At 34.3% G+C, this 25,019-nt stretch overlaps 1 protein-coding gene across 1 annotated transcript in view; it reads right to left on the minus strand.

Moving 5' to 3' along the window:
• The window catches only part of LOC140156438 (uncharacterized), a 28,335-nt gene extending 19,379 nt beyond the window's left edge, over positions 1 to 8,956 (minus strand). The window contains exon 1 of the mRNA XM_072179387.1: positions 8,893 to 8,956. Within this exon, the coding sequence (XP_072035488.1) occupies positions 8,893 to 8,897 (5 nt within the window). The 5' untranslated portion in view covers positions 8,898 to 8,956. The remainder of the gene's footprint in view (positions 1 to 8,892) is intronic.
• Between the last annotated feature and the right edge of the window lie 16,063 nt (positions 8,957 to 25,019).

The following is a 25,019-nucleotide window of genomic DNA, read 5'->3' on the forward strand; positions in this document are numbered from 1 at the left end:
TGGTGTATGAATATCCCGCACGCCGTGTACGTACTCTGTTATCGCATACGTGTTCGACCAATATTTCCATAGTAATAATAACACGCCGGTCCCATCGTTTTATTCAAAATCTCGGAATTTGACAAAACTACAACACCTGAAGTCTTGATTTTTGCAGAGTATCTCTATTGACTAAAGTAGATTACAATCGTGTAAAAAACAGAATTTAATTTTTTTTTTGAGGGTGTTCTCCTCAGCAAATGTTATAATATGGCTTTAATGGGTCTTCACAAAAAACTACTTCTGTCATCTCCATACAATAATAAAAGTTTTGAGGTATTTTCTCAAAATATCTCAAGCTATCATAACAACCACTGAACCGATAATAGCCTTGTTTGTACTCAATTTAATGCATTTTTGATACTGATTCCAGACGTGGTCATGATAATTTACAATTCTAAAATTTGAACTGTGTGGTATCCTCTGTTTTGTCTATTATTACATATGAAAGAAAAAACATATATAACATTAAGGTTTTTAAAAAAAAAACCCTACTCAGAATGAATGTTGTTGACCTGTCAGTCACTTTTAAGCTGTAACTAAAAAATTTCAAAAATATTTGGACACCTTCACGAGAATTATCGACACTGCATACCATGTTTATTGATTAGGGGAATTTTAAAATGCTTGTATGTATTCTGCAATCTGAGTCTGAATTATATAAGTATGCGTAGGTTGGACTCATCCCTTTTAATTGAAATCAAAGAAGATTAATCTTTTAACAGAAAGGTCTCTCAGTATGTTTCATCGCAAATCGTTTTGACAATTTGATCAAGCCGTGCAACTTTGGTGACGCCGTTGAGAAAACATAATTATTAAACATCTCATAATTCCCCTGGACCTTTGCTTATTCAGTGTGTAATTCGAGTTAGTACCGTCCGCCCCCGCCCGTTTTGGAAAACTTCTGTCAGTGTGTCAGTGTCGGACGTCATTAAAGAAGAAATAATAAGGCTATATGAGCAATATTTCATTAAATTTAAAATTATATACGATATTTAAATATTATAGATTGAAATCCGCCTCTGTTGTGACTTTTTTATTATCAATTGATCAAAGCTGTCAATCACAAGGGGATACAAATGATCAATGCGAATATTTTATTTCTAAAATGAAATATTATGGCACCCACGTTTCCTTTAATTAGTGGAGTATGAATTTTGAACTTTAAGATCCATTCACAAAAATCAACGAGGAAGTTTAAACAAAACAAAATATTGAAAAAAATTAAATATCATTGCTTTGAGAAATCTCCATCGGGCTTTTGCCACATGATGTGTATCAGCGACCATCGCATTTTTCATATCTTTTTGAGTTTAATAAAGTGTCGAATACGCAAAAATGATCAGTAAACGGCGTTTAACAATGTTGAACATTAATGATCAATCATTTGAAATGAATATCATAGAAGTGAACATGGAGTATTTAAGGGAACTCGATCTTTTGTGCGTAATTATAGAGGGCCAGGGGATTCACTCTATCATTAAAAAATATTTGAAGAAGTCAAAGAGCCCTAGGAATAACAACTGTAGTGTAATTCACACCAGATACAATTTCTTTATACGACAAAATTAATTTTTGTAATCGATCAAAAAACAAACGTTTTATATCCATTTTAAATTTAGCCTGAATCCGTAAATATGGTACCTCTCGCCCTTTTTTTAGGTCAAGGCTATTTTTACCATTATGCAGCGAACCATTGTTGAAGCTATTTCACATACATGTACAAAACATTCTAGAGAAAGAATGAGGACATATAGTGTTGAAATATCTTTTGCTGATTTCGAATGATAATGTCATGAAGTCGTAAATTTTAAGGTCAAATTCCTAAAACAAAAACAAAACATTGCCACGCAGATAACTCCCGACTTACGCAATTTCATCATCACATCAGTGTCTTTTTTATTTGTTTGAAACCTTTCCCAAATGTTCGTGCTATTTATGCATAAAACGGCTAATCTATCTTTACAAAACGCGTCTTTTTTTAAGTAAACAAAAGGCTAAAGATGGCATTATGAGATGTATCTTTTATCATTACACTCGTCCGCTCAACTGCCACGGTGGCCGAGCGATAAAGCGCTAGACGCGTAATCGAAGGAAGTTTAGAATCGCTGGTTCGAGTCCCAACGAAGCCTGTTGAAACTGTTTTTCTTTAAAATTCATGATCGCATTCCGAAATGAGTCACTTGTCGGTAAATCATGTATCGTATCCTTAATTACAATACTTTTATGTTCTGAAACAATTATTGATATAGCCACAAAAATGTGTATTTACAGCTTTTCGGCGCTATGACAAATCTAAAAAGTCTTAGTCGCTGCGTAAATATAGGTTTCGCAACTTATAAGTCCCCCTAATACTTCTTAAAATGTGATGCGATCAAGCAAAATCAGTCGGAACTCGGAAATATTGATTTTGAGATATAGCCAAACCAAGGTATTATTTCCTTTTGTTTCCTCTTGTTTTTGGAAACTCTTTAATTGCTCATATCTTTGGGACTGGTGGTTCAATTTCAATGGGGTTTTCTGCAAAATCCAGCTTTGCAAATGCTTTTTACTATCCTATAAGAAACTGAAAATTTAATATTTCCGAGCTCCGACCGACCCAGCAAACACAAAACGTTTTCGACATCATTCGCAAAAAGTTATAAAAGGTTGTCAGAAAACGTTTAAATGTCGGGTTATATAAAGGGTATATTAAGAGTATAAAACGGTTTCATAACCTTAAAAAACATTTTTTGATAATCTACTGCTCAGCAAACAAAAATGTTTTACAGAAAACGTTTAAATGTCGGGTCATATAAAGGGTATAAAAACGTTTTAATAACATTCCAAAAACATTCTTGAAAACTTTATACAAAACATTCTAAACAGAATGTTATTTTAGTTGAAAAATATTTTGCGAAAATGTTTGCCCAAAATATTTTCAATAACGTTTTAAAAACGTTTTAATGACCTTTATATAACCCGACATTTAAATGTTATTAAAAGGTTTTGACAAAAACATTTTAAGAACATTTCTGTGTTTGCTGGGTTCAAATATTTTAACATAATGTTGACACAATATTTGGCAAAAATGTTTGCAAAAATAGTTTACAATAACATTTTTGAAAACATTTAAAAATATTGTTGTAGTGTGTTTTCATACAAAACGTTTTAAAACGTTATCATGACGTTTTTACCTAAACCAAAAGCCAAAATATAACTTATTTAAAATGTTTTTAAAACGTTTTTGTGTTTGCTGGGGATTTTGCTTGATCGCATCACAAATAAGTCGAAAAATATTTTACGAAATGTAAAAATGTAAGATGGTATGTATTATTTGATTCACACATGTAGACCAGTTTTATAGCGTCACGCATTATTGCATTCAGTCACAATGATTAATTGTGTAAGAAAAGAGGCCGTTTTAAAAGTTGCACTATGAGTCCATAGCAGTCAGATTTTCTTTAACAAAACAAACACATGAATAGACCCGGCCTTACTGCATTGTTTGTGAGTTTACTCCTATACGCTGGCGAAGTTACGTAATTAATCGGATTAATTTCCATAGCAATAGGTGAAAACAATTTTGAACATATCGCGCTTCACTACAAGTAGGTTACACTCATCACCTGTGTATGTCTGTAATCGTAGACCGAATACAATACTGGCCTTTTCAAAGATACTAATTTTACAGGTGCAAGTGATCAGCATGATATGGTTCAATGCAGAGGTACCGCGTGAACGTATCAGTGCAGCGCGGTATATTCAAAAATTGTTTTCACCTATTGCTATGGTAGTTAATCCGATTATTACGTAACTTCGCCAGCGTATAGACTCAGATGCAACTGTTTAAAACGTTTCTTTTTTACATAATGAACCATTGTGACTAAACGCAATGACGTGTGACGCTATAATTAGGCTCATATGTGTAAAACAAATAAGGCTACCCATACCTTTTTACACGTTTGCACTTCGTCAAATATTTTTCGATTTATTTAGAGGGAAAATAGTTGTGGACCCTATAGTTGCATGTTAATCAAATACTCATTCAACTACGTACCACTCATCTTTGATTTGGGGCTTTTGTGAATTAATTACTGATTATCCTTAAGATATGGATTCTAAACTTGGTATATGAATTATAAATAAACATCGGGTTGAAATCGAGGATTTTTAAAGCGGATATTAATTTTATATCAATTTCGCGATTATAACGTCATACCGATATGATGTGAGAAATGGTTGTATTAACTATGTTAACTCAATTTTCTCCAAATAGCGATTCGTAACTCTACCCAATTAATAACGATATTAATACCGCTTCCCGTATTTAGCAGCGATATAAAACATTAATACACTGCGTGCTAGCCAATAGCCATATGCTTCAACCTATATAAAAAGTTTCGAGTTATTGTCACAAAACATCAAGAGCTATCTTAAGAACCACTGAACCAATACTAGTCTTGTTTGTACTCATTGTAATGTATATTTCATGCTGAGTCCAAATATGGCCATGAAAACTTATAATTCTGAAATTTTTGAATTAATAAAAAAAATTGAAACTTGTCGTCTGCAGTCGACTCCCGCGTAGATAGAGTTTATGTTTGATTCCATTACATGCATATTTCAGTAAATACTTCTCAATATTTGGCCAATGTTCCGCCTTAAACCTAAGACAACATGCATTCAATTCAAACCCATTTATCCTTCATTCATAAATCACCCAGCCAATCATAAAACACCGTGATAATGTTTTAAAATAGATCGACTCAATTACAATATATCTCAGCGGTATTACAAATAAAACTAGTGGCGTTACTAAAATATTGTTACACGCCTCTAAAGCAATCGAGGAGTCGTTCCCAAACTCGTAAAGAAAGTCAGTATCGTATGTATCGTATGCCTCGGGGCAGCCAAGCAATTTAATGGGGAAGATAATGCAGTGAAGCAATGGTGTCATCCGTGAGACAGGCCAACTTCACTATGACGTGTTGATACTGCTATGACGTCACATAACCGACTCTCGGATTCTGTCACACATGCCGGGAGCCAAATGTGTTCATTTAAAGGCGGAACCTATCTCGTCACGTGACGACATTCATTGGGATGTAAACTTTCAAGGTATTGCCTTTGTGACAAGCAGGGTTCTGCAATTCAATATCGTCGATGTTTGCTTGTGCTATTCATAGAATAGAATATTTCTAAAAATAGTTTGAAAGCGTTTTTAATGAAATGAAAAGTTAAAAATTGTAGCCCACACCATAATGGAATCTTACATTATGGAATCTTACATTATATAAACACGATATAACTTTTATTCCTTTATTAAGTTTCAGCGCTATTAAATAATGTTTACCAATCATTCAACAAAGAAGGCACACGTGTGTCTATGAAAATATACTATTAACAGGTAAAAACGACCATTTGGTAGCCATGCATCCGTAATCTTCCAAGCGCTCCGGCAACACACATGACATTTCAAATTTTTAAGTTATAAAAGAAAGATATGAAACTAAGAAAGACGTTCTCAAAAAATGCTTTATATCACGTTAAATAAACCAAAAACAAATGTTATTTTTGTACGAGAATCATAAAGTATTTATGATCAACGTAATGGTAATCTATGGTAAAATCGTTGGCTGCATCAGTATGGTTTTGCAATAACAGTTTCGTGAGCGTATTTCAGACAAAATTAAAGGTTATTTTAAGTTTTAACAGAAGAATAGTGGTATGTCAATTGGTATCCTTTAAAAGCTGTAAAGAGATTGATTAAAATGATACATCAACATTGAGGTTGCTTTGGACATTGAAAATCACAAAACAGCAAGCGCGTATGAGTTGGTTTTCTCGACCACACACTCAAAACTATAATAAGGGTAACCTTGATCGTTCTTCAATTTTCAAATACCCCTTTGTAAAGGTTTTTCATCAAATTTTCCTCACCCATTTTTTACACAAAATGAAGGACTTTACACTGGACTGCAATTTTAAACACCCAATTTTCAATTAAACTTAATAATGTTAAAAGCTATGATGCACAATAAGGAAATAAATAAGTTTCTTATAATCAGTTTTCTGAAATCTCGAAACAACGAACACTTTATTATGTGTTGTTTGCATCTTGATTTTCCCACTGGTATATTTCTCCGTTTTTGTTATCTGATTCGTGATGCATTACCAGATATTCCCAAAGCACTCAACTTCTCTTAATTACACGGACAGTGTGACATGAAAATACCCACTATTTTAATAATTTCGCGGTCCTTGCTGATGTTCAAAAAGATACCCCTTTTTCAGCGATCATATTTCGATCATGGTTACTCGCTATAGTTTTTAGTGTGGGGGCCGAGTTGGTTTAAAAATGTTTGAAAATACGCAGGTTAAATTACGTTAGGTGAAATCAGTTATGCTAAGAAAAGCAATGACTCATATGAAATATTCAGTGCAGCAAAATTGAAGAGATTGATAAAGTACCAAACTCGAAATTACATTCGCTTCTCGACCAACCCACTCAATCCTAGGGCTCTATACATCCCCTGCTAAAACCATACATTGAAACTATGCAGATTTATCCATTCATTGGTCTAATTTCGAAATAACACAATCCCTTTGTAATAACTTATCCTTATATAATGCAATTAAGGATGCAAATATGCGCGAATTTACGGTATGAAATATTATTGTCTTCAGGCCAATGTTGTATAGTCCTTTTAAAATCGCAATCGAATAGTTCGGCTCCGTCCTTAAGGAAAGTTGTTTTGCTTGTAAGACGTCATCGATCCTTGGTTTTATGCTTTTATACTTTAACAATCTATCACAACTATATTGGAATTAACCTTTGTGAAGAGCACGTTAATGTGATGGTATCGGCTTTCTTATGACACTTGATACATTCAAAGGAATTGCGCGATATTTTACTGTCAACTGCTACAAGTTGATGCCAAACATTTCACTTTTTTCATGTGAAAATAATTGTTATATTTGGCAGCAAATGATTGCACAAGATGAAATAAGAAGTTAGCAATTAAAGTAGTAGTCTACCATTAACAGATACAAACTGTTTTAAGACACTGTAAGAGAAGCATTATTATTGCCATACACATGATATGTCAACGAAGAAAATATGCTTTTCACCATGGAAGAGCTGCACTGACAGACGCGCGCGTCCTGTTTATGCGCGATATGGACGGAGCTTTGTGACCCTTTGTAAGCGTAGAACGAGGCTATGACCTGCTTTGTTGCGTAGAACGAGGCTTTGATCTGCTCTGACGCGTAATCGGCCAATCAGATTATCGATTTGTTGTTATGGTTGTGGACAATTCAATTAGCTGATCGAACCCTTTTCCGTGTTAACCCATTTTATGCGCTTCATGGACAAAAACGAGCTGTACCTTTCTGCAGCCTTATTGTAGTAATGACAATAAAAACTAGTCCATGTTATTTTTTGTCATCACGTGAAATTAAAGATCAACGATGGCGTATTGACCAAGAAATAAATTATACTGGATAAAATGCGTGTTCATATTTATGCGTTATATAACGGCTTACGTGATTGGTCAAGAGTCGGTCCTAAACAGCAATAAATGCCCACCCTACTTATTTTGATGAAACTGTTCACAGAATGGACTTAGGTACAAGCATTAAGTCAAGAAAATATATGAATAAACCAATTCATTACAGGAGACTCGTCAGGAGATTATAAAGCTTGGAAAAACAAAACCTCGTAGCAGTAGCTCAAAAACAAATCTTATAAAAGTATTACGAGCAAAATGGAAAGATTTGAACCAGGTAAAGCAACTTGATGCGGGAAACAAATAAGCCAAAGACAAAATTAGTGATGTAGGCAAACCATAGAAGAGTAAAAAAAGTGTATTTATTAGAATAGATAAAACGGGACAAGAAGACGAAAGCAAATTAAAAGACAACCGACGTTTCGAGTTGATGTATACTGCATTTCTTCAAGGACAAACAAGAAAACAACTGTAGTATACCAAATACATGTAATTGAAAATATTACAACAAATAATTGAACCTTTGTATACATATATATAATAAGTATAAAATTATTAAAATACTTGGTTTAATGATATTTTTATCACATAAACCTGAACATCAAAAGTCATGACATAATAATAGTAAAAAGGTATGATACGAAACAACAAAACAACAACAACAACAACAACAACAAGGGGCTTTGTGAAAGAGCATTGTTGTTATTTCACGAAATAAAAACAGAAACAACGAAGTCGGTCATTGCCCAGAAGGTGTTAAAAAGCAATATGATCACGAACAATAAGTGAATCGAAACGACATGAATGAATGAAGCAATGACGCAATGAATAAAATAAACAATAATAAAGGTAACACCATGTAAGGATTGGTAGGTCAACAAACACACAAATATCGAAATAAATAAGTGATAAATAAACAAATGAATGAAAATACCAATCTCTACAGAAAGGTAATGTACTTTTGAGGATACGAGAGATATTTATTCTTCGCTCACGCGATAGGTGCCATTTCGAAGAGAAGTTTTACCGATAGTTCAATAATTAAGTACGTGGAATCTAGTTTGTACATTATTCTTTACGTTATACATGTACAATGAATGACATTAATCAATAACGATATAAAATGGCAAATCATTTGTCACTCAAATATGTTAATATTTTATTAAATTTGAACGGAAAATAAATATCAAAATTTGAATAAATTTTTCACTGAATGAACGTGTTCTAACATATGTTTGTATCGGGTTACATATAGTTGTTGTTGTCAAAACTTAAAAGCAACAGTTTGACATAAAATACTAATTATTTGACGCAAATGCAGCAAAATATAATAATAAAGGAAACAATGCAATAAATAACTTACCACATGACACGATTAACGTCCTCAGTGAATTGCGTTAGAGACTCCCGCTGATAATATTGTCGAATCCAAATCTTATTCCAATATTGGACCATCTTTTTATACTCCCCTTAACTATGAAACAAGAAAATACGGGGGCTGAAAAAGGTCGAAGTTCATTCACGCTTACTTGGGTTTATTTACACTGTTAACTCGGGTTAAATCTCAGACGAAATGAGAGGGTGTGTAGTTGTCGAATAAACCGTACAAATGTGTTCATTTCTCTAGTGGTAAAAACTGCTGAAGGGTGAGCTTAATAGGAAGCAGATTGACCTTCTAGGTAATAACGGGTGGATGTATTTTGATTGGGTCTCATCTCCTGTTTGATGAATGGGTGGACACTCATTTCGTATATCTAAAACATCCCATGCCTTCCGGGATGACATATTTAGAAAGTGGTTCATTTAAGCACCGATTTTATTTTTCCCTGGTGGTTTTCTATTCATTGAAATAAATGAACCACGGCTGTAAACATAGTAAGTATACGCGTACAAAGTATAAAGCCCGGACATGCCGGAGAAGGGTGTATCAAATGTAGTTACTTGCGCATATGACAGTTTTAATAAGCCGCGTTAAATGCCATAATTGATATATCGTTATTATACAACGGTGGTTCTAATATTAGAAAATCATTTATATACAAAATCTCTTAAATTACAATATGTTGAGGAAAAGCTAATATGAAATTCAAACCAAGCCAAATTATAATTACAAATTTTATTGTAGGTAGGTCGTTATCACAAGTTTGTTTGTCCATGACACAGTGTTAATTATAAATATCGTGTTGGTAACTTTTACTTTCATCTTCCAGAAGTATTGCAATATACTATATTATACAGGTGATTGGAATTCATTTCACATTTTCAAATAAATTTTCGAAAATTATTAGGCCCTTTTTTGCTCGTTTGTTTTTCGTCTTTGTTATGTTTTGCTCGTCCTCCTGCCTTAATCATTGCTGCTGCTGCTTCATTGTTTTTTGCCTTACAAGGACCCCAATGGAATTAAGCTTTCTTCGGAAGGCTTTTTGGGCTATCCTTGGTACTCATTGGTATTTATTCCATTGTCACCTCGTGCAATAGTTTATTCTGGCACCCTGAATTACATACATGTACAGTAGATTTTAAAGTATTTTATCCATAATGTGCAATCTATTGTATTTTCTTTTTGTTTGCAATTTTTGATATATATTGAGTGCTAAATAAAATGAAATGAAGTAAGTATTGTTAACTAAAGTAAATATTTCGAGTGTTCTGCAAAGGTAGTTTATCCACCCGCTGGTTCTCCACGCAATTTCATTCATTTAATACTGCTGTAACTCTACTACATTTATAACCACCACCACCATCACCACCACCACCACCACCACTAATACCACCACCACCACCACCACCACCACCACCATCACCACCACCACCACCACCACCACCACCACCACCACCACTAGTACCACCACCACCACCAGCAGCATCACCACCACCACCATCACCAACGCCACCACCACCACCACCACCACCACTACCACCACCACCACCACCACCACCACTAGTACCACCACCACCACCACCAGCAGCAGCACCACCACCATCACCACCGCCACCACCACCACCACCACTAGCACCACCACCACCACCACCACCACCACCACCACCACCACCACCGCCATCACCACCACCACCACCACCATCTCCACCACCACCACAACCACAACAACAACAACTTAATAAGCAGTCAAGTACACCACAACAACGTAAACAACAACAATGATACTAAAACTATATAGTAATAATGATACTAATAATAATACTAATTAAACTGAATACTACTACTACTACTACTACTACTACTACTACTACTACGTCTACTACTACTACTACTACTACTACGTCTACTACTACTACGTCTACTACTACGTCTACTACTACTAATAGTAATAATAATAGTCATAATAATAGTAATACTACTACTACTACTACTACTACTACTACTACTACTACTACTACTACTACTACTACTACTACTACTACTACTACTACTACTACTACTACTAATAATAATAATAATAATAATAATAATAATAACGGAGCTTTAAGCCTAATATATAGTTATAAAAAAATGAATTATAAAATAATGGTTCCTGATCACAACATCATAAACTGGAATAACCATGTTAAAAACATTAATGCGTATTCATTGCCTTGCAAATATCTCTTGGAAATTTAAATAAAAAAATGTTAAAACCGACTAAATCAGTGTAATAACATGATATTTCACCACAGATTGAGGATAAATTTTGACCTTAGCCAAAATGACACCATAAAACTGCTCGTGATGATACCCGGCTGAATACTCGCTGGTTTGCCGCCTGACCGCGATTACGTTAACTTACACCATACGGGATTCAACTTTGCAGACAACAAGTTTCAATTTTTTGGTAAAAATAATGCCAAAAAAAAAAGAAAGAAAAAAAAAAATTGTTAATCTTTATAACCATATTTGGAATCAGCATGCAAAATTAATTAAAATGAGTGCAAACAAGCCTAGTATTGGTTTAGTGGTTCTAGAGATTTTTTTAATATTTTGAGAAAATATCTCAAAACTTGGATTTATGACCAGCACGTGAAGCATTAAATTTACGCGGTAATTGATAACTAAGCTGCAATTACTTCTGTAGACTTCCTGAGATTTAGTACAGTGTTTGAGCCTGCCACAAAAAGATATTACAATCATGCCTGTAACCAACTCGGTATCGTCAACAACTACTTGTTGAAGCGTGAATTATAGATTCCCAAAGAAAAATATTTCGATGCAATTAAAATTTCATAATTTAATTGTTCTAATTTGTTTCATAAGGTACTTAGACACAATTAGAAAAACATTAAAAAAATAAGCAAAATGAAGCAATTTGCATTTCTATTAACCCAAATGTGGAACTGCGATCATAGCAATGTGGTACACATAATAGTTCAAATTATTTTACTTTATTGAAGATATATCAACACAGCGTAAAGACCCTTTTAGACTATCTTTACCTGTGCTAATGCGCTGTGTGCTAGCCATAGGCATCTATATAACACGTCTTGAGAAATATTGTGTCAAAATAGTATGAGCTATCTCAAGAACCACTGAAGCAATACTAGGCTTGTTTGTACTCATTTGCATGCATTTTTCATGATGATTCCAAATATGGTCATGAAAATTTATTTGATTTAATTTTAGAATTTTTGAAACAAAATTTGAAACCATATCGTCTGCAATCGACACCAGCGTGGAAAGAGTTAATACACATTACACCGGAAACACTTTCATCCACGGTATAATGGACAAACACGGGTTAAATAAAATAGGCTGCGAATAGATGAATCAACTTTTCTCGGTATTTAGTCTGAATGCTATTCAAAAGTGAGGCTTTTAGGTCAGATTTCTCAAAGCTTGGCTAGTGTTCAGGCTTCCTAAGCTAATGTAAATCCATGTTATTGATTGATCTTTCTAGCTGATGGACGATGTGAAATTATAAGCACCGAAATAGGGCTAATTGGGCTTAACTAGCCATTTTTCGAGAAACCGGCCTTTAATGCTATTACATAAGACATTATTGTTTTGTCCACAAGTCGCTTTTGTGGACATTAATCCAGCTGCCGCTACAACACATGAAGGAATACCAGAAAGACGGACAGAAAAAACTTTTGAAAATTAAAAGCCCTTCGCAATATTTCATTCGAAATCATAAAAATCGCAATTTTCCTTAGTTCTTAGTTTGCACACAGATACAGGTACTTTCTGTTGCTTAGAATTAAGATAATATTATGAAGTAAGACTTCCTGTTTCCATGAGCAAATTTTCAACTTTTTTATACATTTTGTTTCCCCAAACCACCTAAAATATTTTACGTCTTTGGGGGAAAATATATATCATTAATACGAAAGGTCAAATGTTTCAAATGATGGTCTGCTTTTCCTCCCAGCTACATACACGTACACATCATTAGATATATAAAGTTTACTTCGAGGACTTTTAAATGTCAAAAATATAAAAAATATCAATTTTTAATAATCTGCCATGAAATTTGTATCATATTGTAAATAATATCAAAATGACATTCCTCGTATTCAGAATGCAATTTGCTGTGTCTGATGTGCTCTCAGGACCGGCAAAATATATTGTGCAAAGTTGGGTGACCAACACCCTAATTGTTCTATAATTCTATATCGTTTCATTAAGTACTGTACTTAAACAACACAAGTTAAAAAAACATTAGAAAAACAAACAAATAAGCCAATTGGCATATCTATTAACCCAAATGTGGAACTGCGATCATAGCAATGTGGTACACATAATAGTTCAAATTATGTTTACTTTATTGACGATATATCAACACAGCGTAAAGACCCTTTTAGGCTATCTTTACCTGTGCTAATGCGCTGTGTGCTAGCCATAGGCTTCCACATAAAACGTCTTGACAAATATTGTGTCAAATTAGTATGAGCTATCTCAAGAACCACCGAACATGCTGAACCAAGTCTGACTGTCATTCAAAAGTGAGGCTTTTAGGTCGGATTTCTCGAAGCTTGGCTAGTGGTCAGGCTTCCTAAGCCAGTAGGCAAGCCCTACCAATGTGGATCCATCTTATTGATTGATCTTTCTAGGTGATGGACGATGTAAAATTAGAAGCATCGAAATAGGACTATAAATTTTGGGCTTAAGCCTAATGGCTAAGGAAGCCTGACCACTAGCCCTGTTTCGAGACACCGGCCCTTAATGTCATTACATAAGACAATTGTTTTGTCCACACGACGTGTAAAGTGTTTGCAGGCCGCTTTTGTGGACTTTGCAGTCCGCTTTTGTGGACATTAATCCAGCTACCACTACAACACATTAAGAAATATTCTATTACCCCCGCGACCCATTATTCAAAATCGCGCACTGTGATTTGTTGAAACGCGTCACGTGAAAGACCATTAATTAGCAATAAAGTGGCCAGGGCAACGAACTTTATGTTCTTCTCGCATAACAGCGCACAACAAAGCGCGATGCAGTATATTAGCGTCGTTACGCATTCTACGCAAAGCATTACGCTTGGTTACGTGTTCTGCAATACTCGTTATCACTTACGCTTTGGGTACGCGTAGGCGCTCCACCTTGAGGTAAACAACTTGAAATAATTATTTGGGCAAAAAATGTGATATTTTCTCTTTAAATCACACTATTTTGTGGTAATAGAATAGAAATAAAGGGTGCAGCCTTATCCTTTACACGCAAATAATGTGTCCTCGGCAGTAAAAACGTTCAAATAATGGGTTCGGCTGCGCCTCACCCATTATTTACGTTTTTACTGCCTCGGACACATTATTTTCGTGTAAAGGATAATGCTGCACCCTTTATTTCTTAACTAGAAAGACGGACAGAAAAACAGCAGAGGTGTCCTGTACTTTTGAAAATTAAAAATCCTTCGATATATTTCATTAAAAAATGCAATTTTGATATATGTTTCCTTAGTTCTTAGTTTTGCACACAGATACATGATACTTTCTGTTGCTTTGTATTAAAATAATATTCTAAAGTAATACGTTCTGGTTCTATGGGCTAATTTGTACTTGAATTTATAACCTTACCTTTAGTGGGAGGGTAGGTGTCACAGTGTCTGTGTGGGGTTGTTTGTGAGAGTGTGGGTGTGACACGGTCATATAGAAAATATCTACACATAAAAGTCGTTGTACCAAAATCACTTTATAATTATTACATCTACGCTGCGCCTTTGGAATGTTAATGTTGTTGCCACACAAATTGAAAATATTTTGATAAGTGTTGAAATTAGGGCAAAAAGAACATTTATGACAAAATATCGGAACGGTTGTTTTCATAATCCCCCACACAATGATCTATTACTAATAGTTGAAAGAGTTCAGAAGTGGGTGAACTATTTTACTTATTATATGGTAAACGAAGCATTTTCCCCAAACGTGTGGGATGAAAGTTACACAAAAGAGTTTTGCAAATTCCATTTACCTTCATGCAATTGCGAGTAGAAAATTAGGGCTTCGAGGAACCCACTTTAGTTCTAATCATATAAATGAAATATGCACGTAATATGCTAGCTAAAATTAAACCTCGGTTTGAATGAAACATGGCAAATGGTATGTTCATATTATTGATCACTCGTTTCAATGAAATTAACGTGTCTAGCTTGATAACGTCAATCAATCTTACATCTAATTCTCAATAACCCCAATAATGTCAGGTAACTCAGTGGGCACAACCTTTTGAAATGGTCTTCGCCCATTGATTATGTAAAAAAGCTCTGTGATTCATACAGGGTGTCCCTGAAACAATTGTATCGTCGGAAACTGATTTTTGTGGGTACTTTAACGCATAAACCAAATATAATTAAATACCCCATATGGTTGAGGAATGTATCAGCTATCACATACTTTTTGAATTTTGACAATTGACCACTCCGTCTTTGAAATGCAAGAATTATACGAAACTACCTCATTTTCAGCCCGTTCCACGGAGTCAAATATCTATCAATGACAACAAAGGCCTCATACACTGGTGATGCGCAGTGATTGGCACTCCTAATACAGATCATCGATTGATATTTGAATCCGTGGAAAAGGTTTGAAAATAATGCAATTTCGTAAAATTCTTATATTTCAAGAACGGTGTGGTCAATTGTCAACATTAAAAAAGTACGTGATAGTTGATGTATTCCTCAACCACACCAGTTATTTAGTTATGTTTAGTTGTGGCGTTAAATACCCAAACAATTATGTTTCCGAAGATACAGTTCTTTCAGGGACACCCTGTAGTGCGCTACGCACATGCATCCCCAAAACTTGGTACATCTTTAATACAGAAAGTCACTGTGCCCCCAAGACACACCATTCAGTAACAATACGGGACTTGCAGCTTAACCCCTGTGCGCGGGGTTCGAACTCGAATGCTTTTATATAATGACAGTACATATGATGAAATATTTTGCCTACTGTATGATATACAATATGAAGAGATAGGTAACTTGTCCTAGTAGTCTTTCTTGTTTTTTGTTTTTTAAATTTTAACATTCCTTCTGCACATTTTCTGCTTTTAGCAGCTTGTTATCAAAGTGACGAATTTTGTTGTAAATTCTACAAAGTAATAATTACGTACATACATGCATATTCACCCTTGTTTCGTAAATCTTATAAATAACGCTATTCATCTTTCATTCCGGTAAAATTGAAATACTAATAAAACCAAAGTGCAAGGCTGTAGTAGTGAGGCGGTAGATAGATCCATTTTACTACAAAGTGTCCCAATAAAAATTACCGCACCCTAAAAAGTACATATTGGGAATTTTTTTTTAACAGAAACACGCAGCACACAATTTGCGTTCTATTCGGTCTAGCGGTTAATAAAGCCATGTTAGAACATTTCCATTTCAAATAGATATAAAGTATTTATTTTCCATAAAATGTTATCTTTTACTGTCAGATATAGACCCTTTTACATTTTGAGCCGGACAAGTGAAGTAAAGCAAAGAAAACTGAAATTTACTACCAGTGTAAATGTCGCCAATGCACGTCACTCCTTCGGTCAGTCAGAATTAATAGGTAAATTTTCACGGGAAAATTTTCTGGACACGTGACACCCATGGGCGCAGACATATTAGCATTATGGAATGTGACCCCGAGCACAGCGGTTGGTCTACCAATGCATTTGAATAGGAAGAATTCCATCTTTGCTGCAAAATAAGTAACTTGTCGCAAGTTGATAATATTATGGTAAGAGTTTTTGTAGATAAATATTTTTTTTCCGTAGGTAGATATTTTTGAAATTACGTTTTGATGATATTGTGAAGAAATTAAGATTGCATGATATTCAATAAATTTGCAATACACGAATTTGCAGGTCACACTCACATTGATACGCATTGGTCACGTGTCCAGAAAATTTTCCCGTGAAAATATACCCATTAATGTTGACTGTTGGTTGTATACTGCACGGGCCTTTGATGTGTGTGTACCATCCCACACTGTGATGTGAACATCGTGTACGCGTTCGACTAATATTTCCATCGTAATAATAAAGCGACGGTTCCTACGTTTTATTCAAAATCGCGGATTTTGGTACAAAACTACTATACAGCACCTAAAGTCTTGATTTTTGCAGGGAATATTAGTTTAATAAAGTATATTACAACCGTGTAAAAAAACAACAACAGAATTTTGAAAAATATTGAGGGCGTCCTCCTCAGCAAATGTTATAATATGGCTTTAAGGGATCTGAAATGAGCGTTTAGAGCGTTTCGACAGTATTTTTTTATGGGACATGAGAGCACCACAGACCTATCGAATTGCATTCTGAATACGAATTATGTCTTTCTGATATCAAATAATTTTCATTTTTTGAAAATCACATATAATACAAATTTTATGATAAATTATAAAAATTTGATATTTTTCAAATTTTTGATATATTACAGTCCTCGAAGTAAATTTTATAAATCTAATGATATATTCTTAAAGTGTATGTAGCTGGGAGGAAAAGCCGACGATCAATTGAACATTTTGACCTTTCATATTGAAGATATGGATTTTTTTCCAAAAAGACCTAATTTTTTTTGGTGTTTTGGGAAAAAAAATCCATATTCTCAATACGAAAGGTCAAAATTTTCAATTGATCATCGGCTTTTTATCCCACCTACATACACGTTGAGTATAAATCATCAGATTTATAAAGTTTACTTCAAGTACTGTTAAATATCAGAAATATAAATTTTAATGATTTGCCATAAAATGTGTATTACATTGCGAATTTCAAAAAATCAAAATTATTTGATATCAGAAGGACATTCTTCGTAATTTTATGACATTTTTCAGTAGATATCCACGAAAAAAGCTTATTTCCAAATTTTCAGTTGATTCCGATTTTGCGTTTGCGAGTTATGCATGATTATGTGTATTACACTGCTCCATAGACAATGTGTTGTAATTTCGTTCTGGTGCACCAGAACGAAATTCAAATTTGGCGATATTTTTGCTAAACGAATTAATCTGCAAGAAATATTTGGTACATAAACATTATGTAGCCAGAGGTATCCAGTGGTGTAAAATCTCAACTTTTTTTGGAAAAGTGGGGGATGAGGCTGTGGATCACGAAATGCCCCTTTAAGAAACGGGTTATTAATATAACGCAAGTTTGTCTACAGATCAATTCATACGCGCTCCATCTTAATTGAGTTAAAAACATTAACCCTAGTACTACGACGGAGATGGGGGTTGTACCAACCCAAGGGTTTTCATCCGCTGTAAAAAAAAAATGCGCGTCTTTACGCCCAAACGACTTGCGCTAATCGTAGATCCATCATTTGCGCTCATTACAGTGATAACCGTAATAGGCCGATTACTAAAATAAAATTTCTACTTGTAAAATTGTTTCAAGAGATATTGACTTTTACTTGTTAGTTATAGTAATTTTAGTCGCATGTTTGTAGAATTGTTAGCCGAAAATCAATTTTGCCTATATTTTTGTACATAGCCAGAATTTCACAATTTTGCAAGAGTACGCTCACATTATGACGCTATAGTGACATTATACGGCAAATGTTTGTAATTATTTTGGTGTCCTGGGATAGAGGAGACCAATAGCTATGTATTAGCACCAAATATACCGATATATTACGTTTATAAATGAAAATTAGGGGGTTTGCAACAACCCCCTAACTTCGTAGTCCGTGTTATAAAAACATGGCTCAGTAGTCCTAGGGTTAACAAACATGAATGACAGAATGCTTAGAAGATAACAAGTGGTGTCTATCAGAGAGTTGCGTTGGAAAACAGAAATATCAAACATGCCTGATCTTAAATGAGCCCATTAATGATGAAACTCAAAAGTAGAATGAAGTACATTTATGCCCTGATTTGTATAATAATCCGTTATTTTGACACTACCATGACTACCGAACAGAATCTAATGGAATTTGCACTGATATGTAGGAAACAGATTGTTAAAATTTTTCGTAATTTCAAATATTATGTTTTTTTCTGAATTTATGTCAATATTTAACAATCCGGTATTTTTTATCGGGACACTCTGTATATATCAGTAATTAGGTTCTTGCATAACGTAAAAGTTAGTTATCCTTCTCAAAAGGATTCGGCCTTATAATGACCTTTCTAACAGGCAGGTAATTTACTTAGTTTAATTCGATTGACTACAAATTTGAATGAATTTCCAAGAAATACTCCGGACTAATCATTTCATTACGTGTACGTTATCATGGTTACTAGTATATCGAACCGCGTCGTATCTCCACCACGTCAACTCACGTCTGTATTCAATTGGTATGACTTTTAGTTTCTCCCACAAATATTTGTGTCATTAATTTTGCATTTTACTAACCATTAGGAATGTATTTAAAGAGGAAACCACAGCTTGATATTAACAACATAATGTGCTAAGCTTTCTAATAATTAAAATTATTAGATGGAGTTAATTCATGAAAACAATGTCTTTTAGGAGCTTCTCCTTATGTGTTAGATGGTCTCAAAGTTGTTATAATGCAGCTTGACTTATTTATTTATTTATTCGTTTATTCCTTTATTTATTTATTTATTTATTTATTTATTTATTTATTTATTTATTTATTTATTTATTTATTTATTTATTTATTTATTTATTTATTTATTTATTTATTTATTTATTTATTTATTTATTATTGACTGATAATAACTCATGTCTATGTAAAAGAATGCATCTTTATTATGATATAATAAACAAAGTGATCAGTACGACGGCAACTTTGTGACCTCTTTTGTTCGATAGAAATTTTTTACGGGTTGGTGAACACGGGTTACGTAACTAAATGTTGAAAATTTGGCCGGCAAACATGTTTTAGCGAAATAGCTCCAGAAATGGGAGACACGAGTCTTTTTTTGCTTAAATTGTGTACCATGATCACGGATAAGATACCAAACATTTGTGCAAAGAACAAAAAACGAGTAAAAGTTGAATAATATTGAAAATAAAGAAGCTTGAACGTGTCCAAAGTGGCCGGGAAAATGAGAAAAATTGCATGTCACGATCACCAAAATGGTTATATCTACAACTATGAGCAAACGCCGGTCTTATGCTTTTCTGTAATGATAGATATTAACTAACTTGAGCTTGTATTAAATTTTCAGCGAAAATGATTGGTGGAACAATCGAGTCGTAGGTTGTAAAGTTACTCTCAAAACGGCCCGTGTCTCAATCGTGCGTGTCCCGTTAGTGACAAGTGTCACTAGCAAAATAGCAGCCGGCCTTGTCATTATATCGAATAATAATCGTCAGAATCGTCCAGTTGACTCCAGTGATATTTCTTTATTCAAGTAAAATACTGCATTGACTTACAAAATATTGAAGTCAATATAAAAAGTAATATCACCTCATTTGACTGAACTTAAAAGCAGTTTTAAAAATATTATTGTTGATCGAGTCCCTGAATGAGAAATAAGGTTGCAAAAGATACGAGTATGTTACAGCAGGTTGTGATAGTCTAGTGGTTGACGCCGTGGTTTGAAGTGCGAGAGGTTGAAGGTTCGAATCTTACAGCATTTCGATTTTTTTTTCTCTCTTGTTCTGTTAGGCCTATGGTGTAGGCCCGTCAGTATTATCAGAGAATTATTATCAATTAAAAATATTTCTATCAGAGAAGATGTAATAATTATTATTACATCTTCTCTGATTTCTATGCAACACGTTTGCAATGTTTTTCTTTATGCGTAGGCCTACATATTAAAAAATAATATAGCGTCAGCCATAATTTACGAATTTCAAACCTGATATTTTGGCATAATATTATTTGTAATTTTTATACCGTTCTTACACCATACCCAGACATACACATAATTGGAATCAGCGTTTCGTTGTCTAGAGTAACTTTAATTATCTTCAATAGAACACCACAAGCGGTCAAGATAAAAAAATGCTTTCTTTCATTTTACCTCATTATTTCTGCTTCAAATGATCAGAAACCCTTCCTGAAAGTTGTTTACTAATATCATAAATATTTTCAAAAAACAAAAAAACCCGCTATGGTAGGGTTCGAACTTCCAACCTCACGCACTTCAGGCACGGACTTAGCCACTAGACCATCACAACCTGCTAACTTATTCTCGTACCTTTTGCAATGTCATTTCTAATTCAGTGTCTCGTTCAACAATAATCTTTTATAAACTGTTTGTAAGTTCAGTCAAATGGCTTGAAATTACGTTTTATATTGACTTCGATATTGTGTATGACAGGGCAGTATTTTGTATGAATAAATAAATATCACTGTAGTCAACTGGACGATCCTGACAATTATTAATCGATTATATGGACAAGGCCGGCTGTTAATTTTCCTGCTGACACTGGTCACTTATGGTCACGCACGATTGCGAGGGGAAGCCGTTTTGAAAGCAACTTTCCAACCTACGACTCGATTGTTCCACCAATCATTTTCGCTCAAGTTAGCTAATGTCTATCATTACAGAAAAGCATACGACCGGCGTTGGCGCATAGTTGCAGATATAACCATTTTGGTGATCGTGACATGCATTTTCTCCACAATAATTGGACTTTTACACGTTACTGTTTGCCTTATACTCATGTTTCATATCTTATCTATGGGCTCAATATGGAAATGAAGGGAGAAACCACTCATGTATTCCATTTTTTTGATGTTTTCTGAAAAACTGTATTTGCCACCTGATTTACAACATTACGTTACGTAACAGCAATGGTCACGCCGGTAAAAATTACCGGAAGTGAGCTAAGTTGCTGTCGTACTGTGATGATGCGTTCAAGGAATGGATGATTTAGTTTGATGTGAGAACACCAACAAAAACCAATAATATGTTCCATGGTAAGAAGATATTTTAAAGTTCGAATCCGAGTATGAATCACACTTACAACTCTAGTTGGATGATATTTTATTCAAGTGTTTGATTTGGTTGTAATTAGTTTTGGTAATTTGTAATTCCATGTATTGAGAAGATATTTATAAGTTGTGAATCCGAGTATGAATCACTTACGAATCTCCTTCACCTTCCTCGGGTGGTATTTCATTCATAGTTTCTGCTGATGCGTTCACTGAGTCGGTTCAAGTGCTTGATCTAGATTTTGTGTAATTGAATGTGCATGGAAGCTTACAGACCTGATTAACAATTTTGTGTCTCATATTCAAATTACAAAACATTTGGACAATACTTTCGTTTTAAATCATGGCAACAATAACCTGGATTTCTATTCGGAAAAAAAACTTTCACATAATCTACACAATCTTTGTGAGTGGATTGATCAAAAAAAATTCAGGTATTAATGTTTTTTTAACAATTTCAGAGCACGAAAATTTAAATTGTAGAAATTAACATTGTAGAAACAAATCCATTTATGTCCGTAATCAGAGACCTTTTCTTTAGCACAGGAAGGACCTTTCTGCAACAGGAAAAGTGTTCACAAGTATTCAGAGGACCTTTCCGCAGCTTGTAAAGGTTTGGCTGAACGATACTGCTGAAATTCTAACCATCGTGCTGTTTTAGGTATTGCTCCGGGCCACATACACATATTTTATTCGGTCCTTCCAAAACACACCACCCAGTTACCTTACCATGTAGTCCGGCTGCAAACTATTGTTTTAGATTAGATGATTTACCAGTGAAGGCCAGAATAATGGAGACACATTCGTCCATGACATGTATTCTTTCACTTGATTTATTTCATTCTTTTCAACTCTTGAAAGTCACATGGCTCAAGACAAGTTAGTAAATTGGCGGGAAATAATGAGTCAGGAATGCGAGAATGCGAAATATTGTGATTACGCGCATTCGGTATGTTGTTGACGCCAGCAAAATGTGTGTAAACAAAACACATATTTGCTGTCAAAAATGCCACTTAGACTTTTAAATTATTTTAAATTTTTGCACACTAAAAGCAGACATCATGGACTCATTAGTTAATCATTGCCAGTCAGCCTTACAAAAAGATCGGCGATTTCAGCAATAAAACTACAGAATAAGGCGGCAATGTTTAGCCGCTACCTCCAAAACATACGGAATTCAACTTGTAAGTGTGTACATGCGAACACAAGTTCCAGGCATGACGAATCACGCGTAAAGCATATTCGCGCTTGCGTTCGCGTAAACGCTATTGTACAAGTGTGGATTCATCACGGATTAACAACGGTTGACCCCTGTACAAAGGTATAGGAAGAGCTGTTGCATTAGTATTCACTATACTTATCCCCATTGGAAAGCATAATTGTTGCTCACGGAATAAGTGCAGACGACACACGTCAGGTTTATGTTATTTTGCAATTTCAGTATTTGAACTATGTGTCAGAGATATTAAAAACTGGTCTACTATTAATCATCTAAAGTTAAATGAAGACAAAAGTTCTTCATATCATACAACGCTTCAGACCCAGTGATAATATTTTAACTGTGTGTATCGGCGATGCTCAGATTTAAATGCACGCAATCTTGGTTCGAAAATTATCTTCACATCGTCAGCCTGCTACACTAATTGCCTAAGTCATTTTTTGTAATTTTGAGAACAAAATACAAAATATGATTCAAGCATGCATTTAAACATATTTATTCACCAATCTTTGCACAAGAACAAATGATAATGATAGAAAATAATACAAAGGGAATAATCCGAAATAATTCGAGTGATTACGTAACTGATGCATGCTTGAACCACATTTTGTTCGTTCTTTGTTCTCAAATTTACAAAAAATGACGTAGGCAATTAGCGTAGCTGACGACATGGAATCTCATATAAATATTATTTATCGGTCTGCTTCTCATGCTCTTTACAAAATAAGCAAATAACGTCAACAAACTGGAGAAAAACTTGTTCATGCTTGTGTTACTTGCCGTTTGGATAATAGCAATGGTTTACTTTATGGTCGTCCTGACACACTACTTTATAAGCTTCAATGCATACAGAACTAAAGACGCTAGATTTGTAACACTAACACAATCTCATCATGATCACATTACTCCAATTCTACGCGATCTACACTGGCTACCTATCAAATCCCACATCATGTACACAATTCTTCTTCGAACATACAAATCTCTTCATGTACTCGCGCCGCTCTATTTACAAAAAAACTTATTCATGAATACAAGCCTACACACACTCTTCGCTCTACTTCTCAATTTCTTCTTGCAACTCTATCAGTGCCAACTCAGTCTTATGGTCGGCGTGAGTTTACTGGAGCTGAACTCTGGAATAATCTTCCTTACAATATTAAAATCTCTAAGACGTAATGTCTGACTAAGCTGCTTAATTACATTTTATAACATTATTTGTAACCGTGGTAACGTTTTAACATTTGTTGTCCAGTTGTAGCGCTTTGAGACTTAATTGTCCATAGGCTTTATAAGCATGAGTATTCACAACTTACAAATTCCCCCCTAAATCCTTTTTTAAATATATCAAAAAAATATTTGACGAAATACATACAAAAGGATATGAGTAGCCTTATTTGTCTTACACATATGGGCTAAATTAAAGCGTCCATTATTATTAATACGTTCAGTCACAATGGTTCATTATCATAATTATGTAAAAAAGAAACCGATTTAAACAGTGTCAAAAGTTGCACCTGAGTCCGTAGGAGTCAACTCGCAAAAAATACAGTAGGCTAGGTTTACTCATCTGAAAACCTGACTGCTTTGGACTTAGGTGCAACTTTTAAAACGGCATCTATTCTTACACAATTAACCATTGTGACTGAACTCAAATATGTGTGACAGTATAATTTGTCCACATGTGTAATTATTATTATTATTTTTTTTTTTATTATTATTATTTTTTTTTATTTTTTTTTTTTTATTATCATTATTATGGTTAGGTAAGGTTTTGGGTTTTGGTTATGGTAAGGGTTAGGGTTAGGGTATTAGGAAACTTTTTAGAACTAGAGGATGAAGACTGATTTTTGTATTTGTATAAAATCAAACATTTGAACCTACCCACTGTCTCTGATACTCTAAAACTTTGTTTCCTGTTCTTACATGGACACAACAAGTTACAAGTTACATTAATATGGCGACTATAATTGATTCGGTGACATAATAGGG

The sequence above is a fragment of the Amphiura filiformis genome, chromosome 7 (genome assembly GCF_039555335.1).
Source record: "Amphiura filiformis chromosome 7, Afil_fr2py, whole genome shotgun sequence".
NCBI lineage: Eukaryota > Metazoa > Echinodermata > Ophiuroidea > Amphilepidida > Amphiuridae > Amphiura > Amphiura filiformis.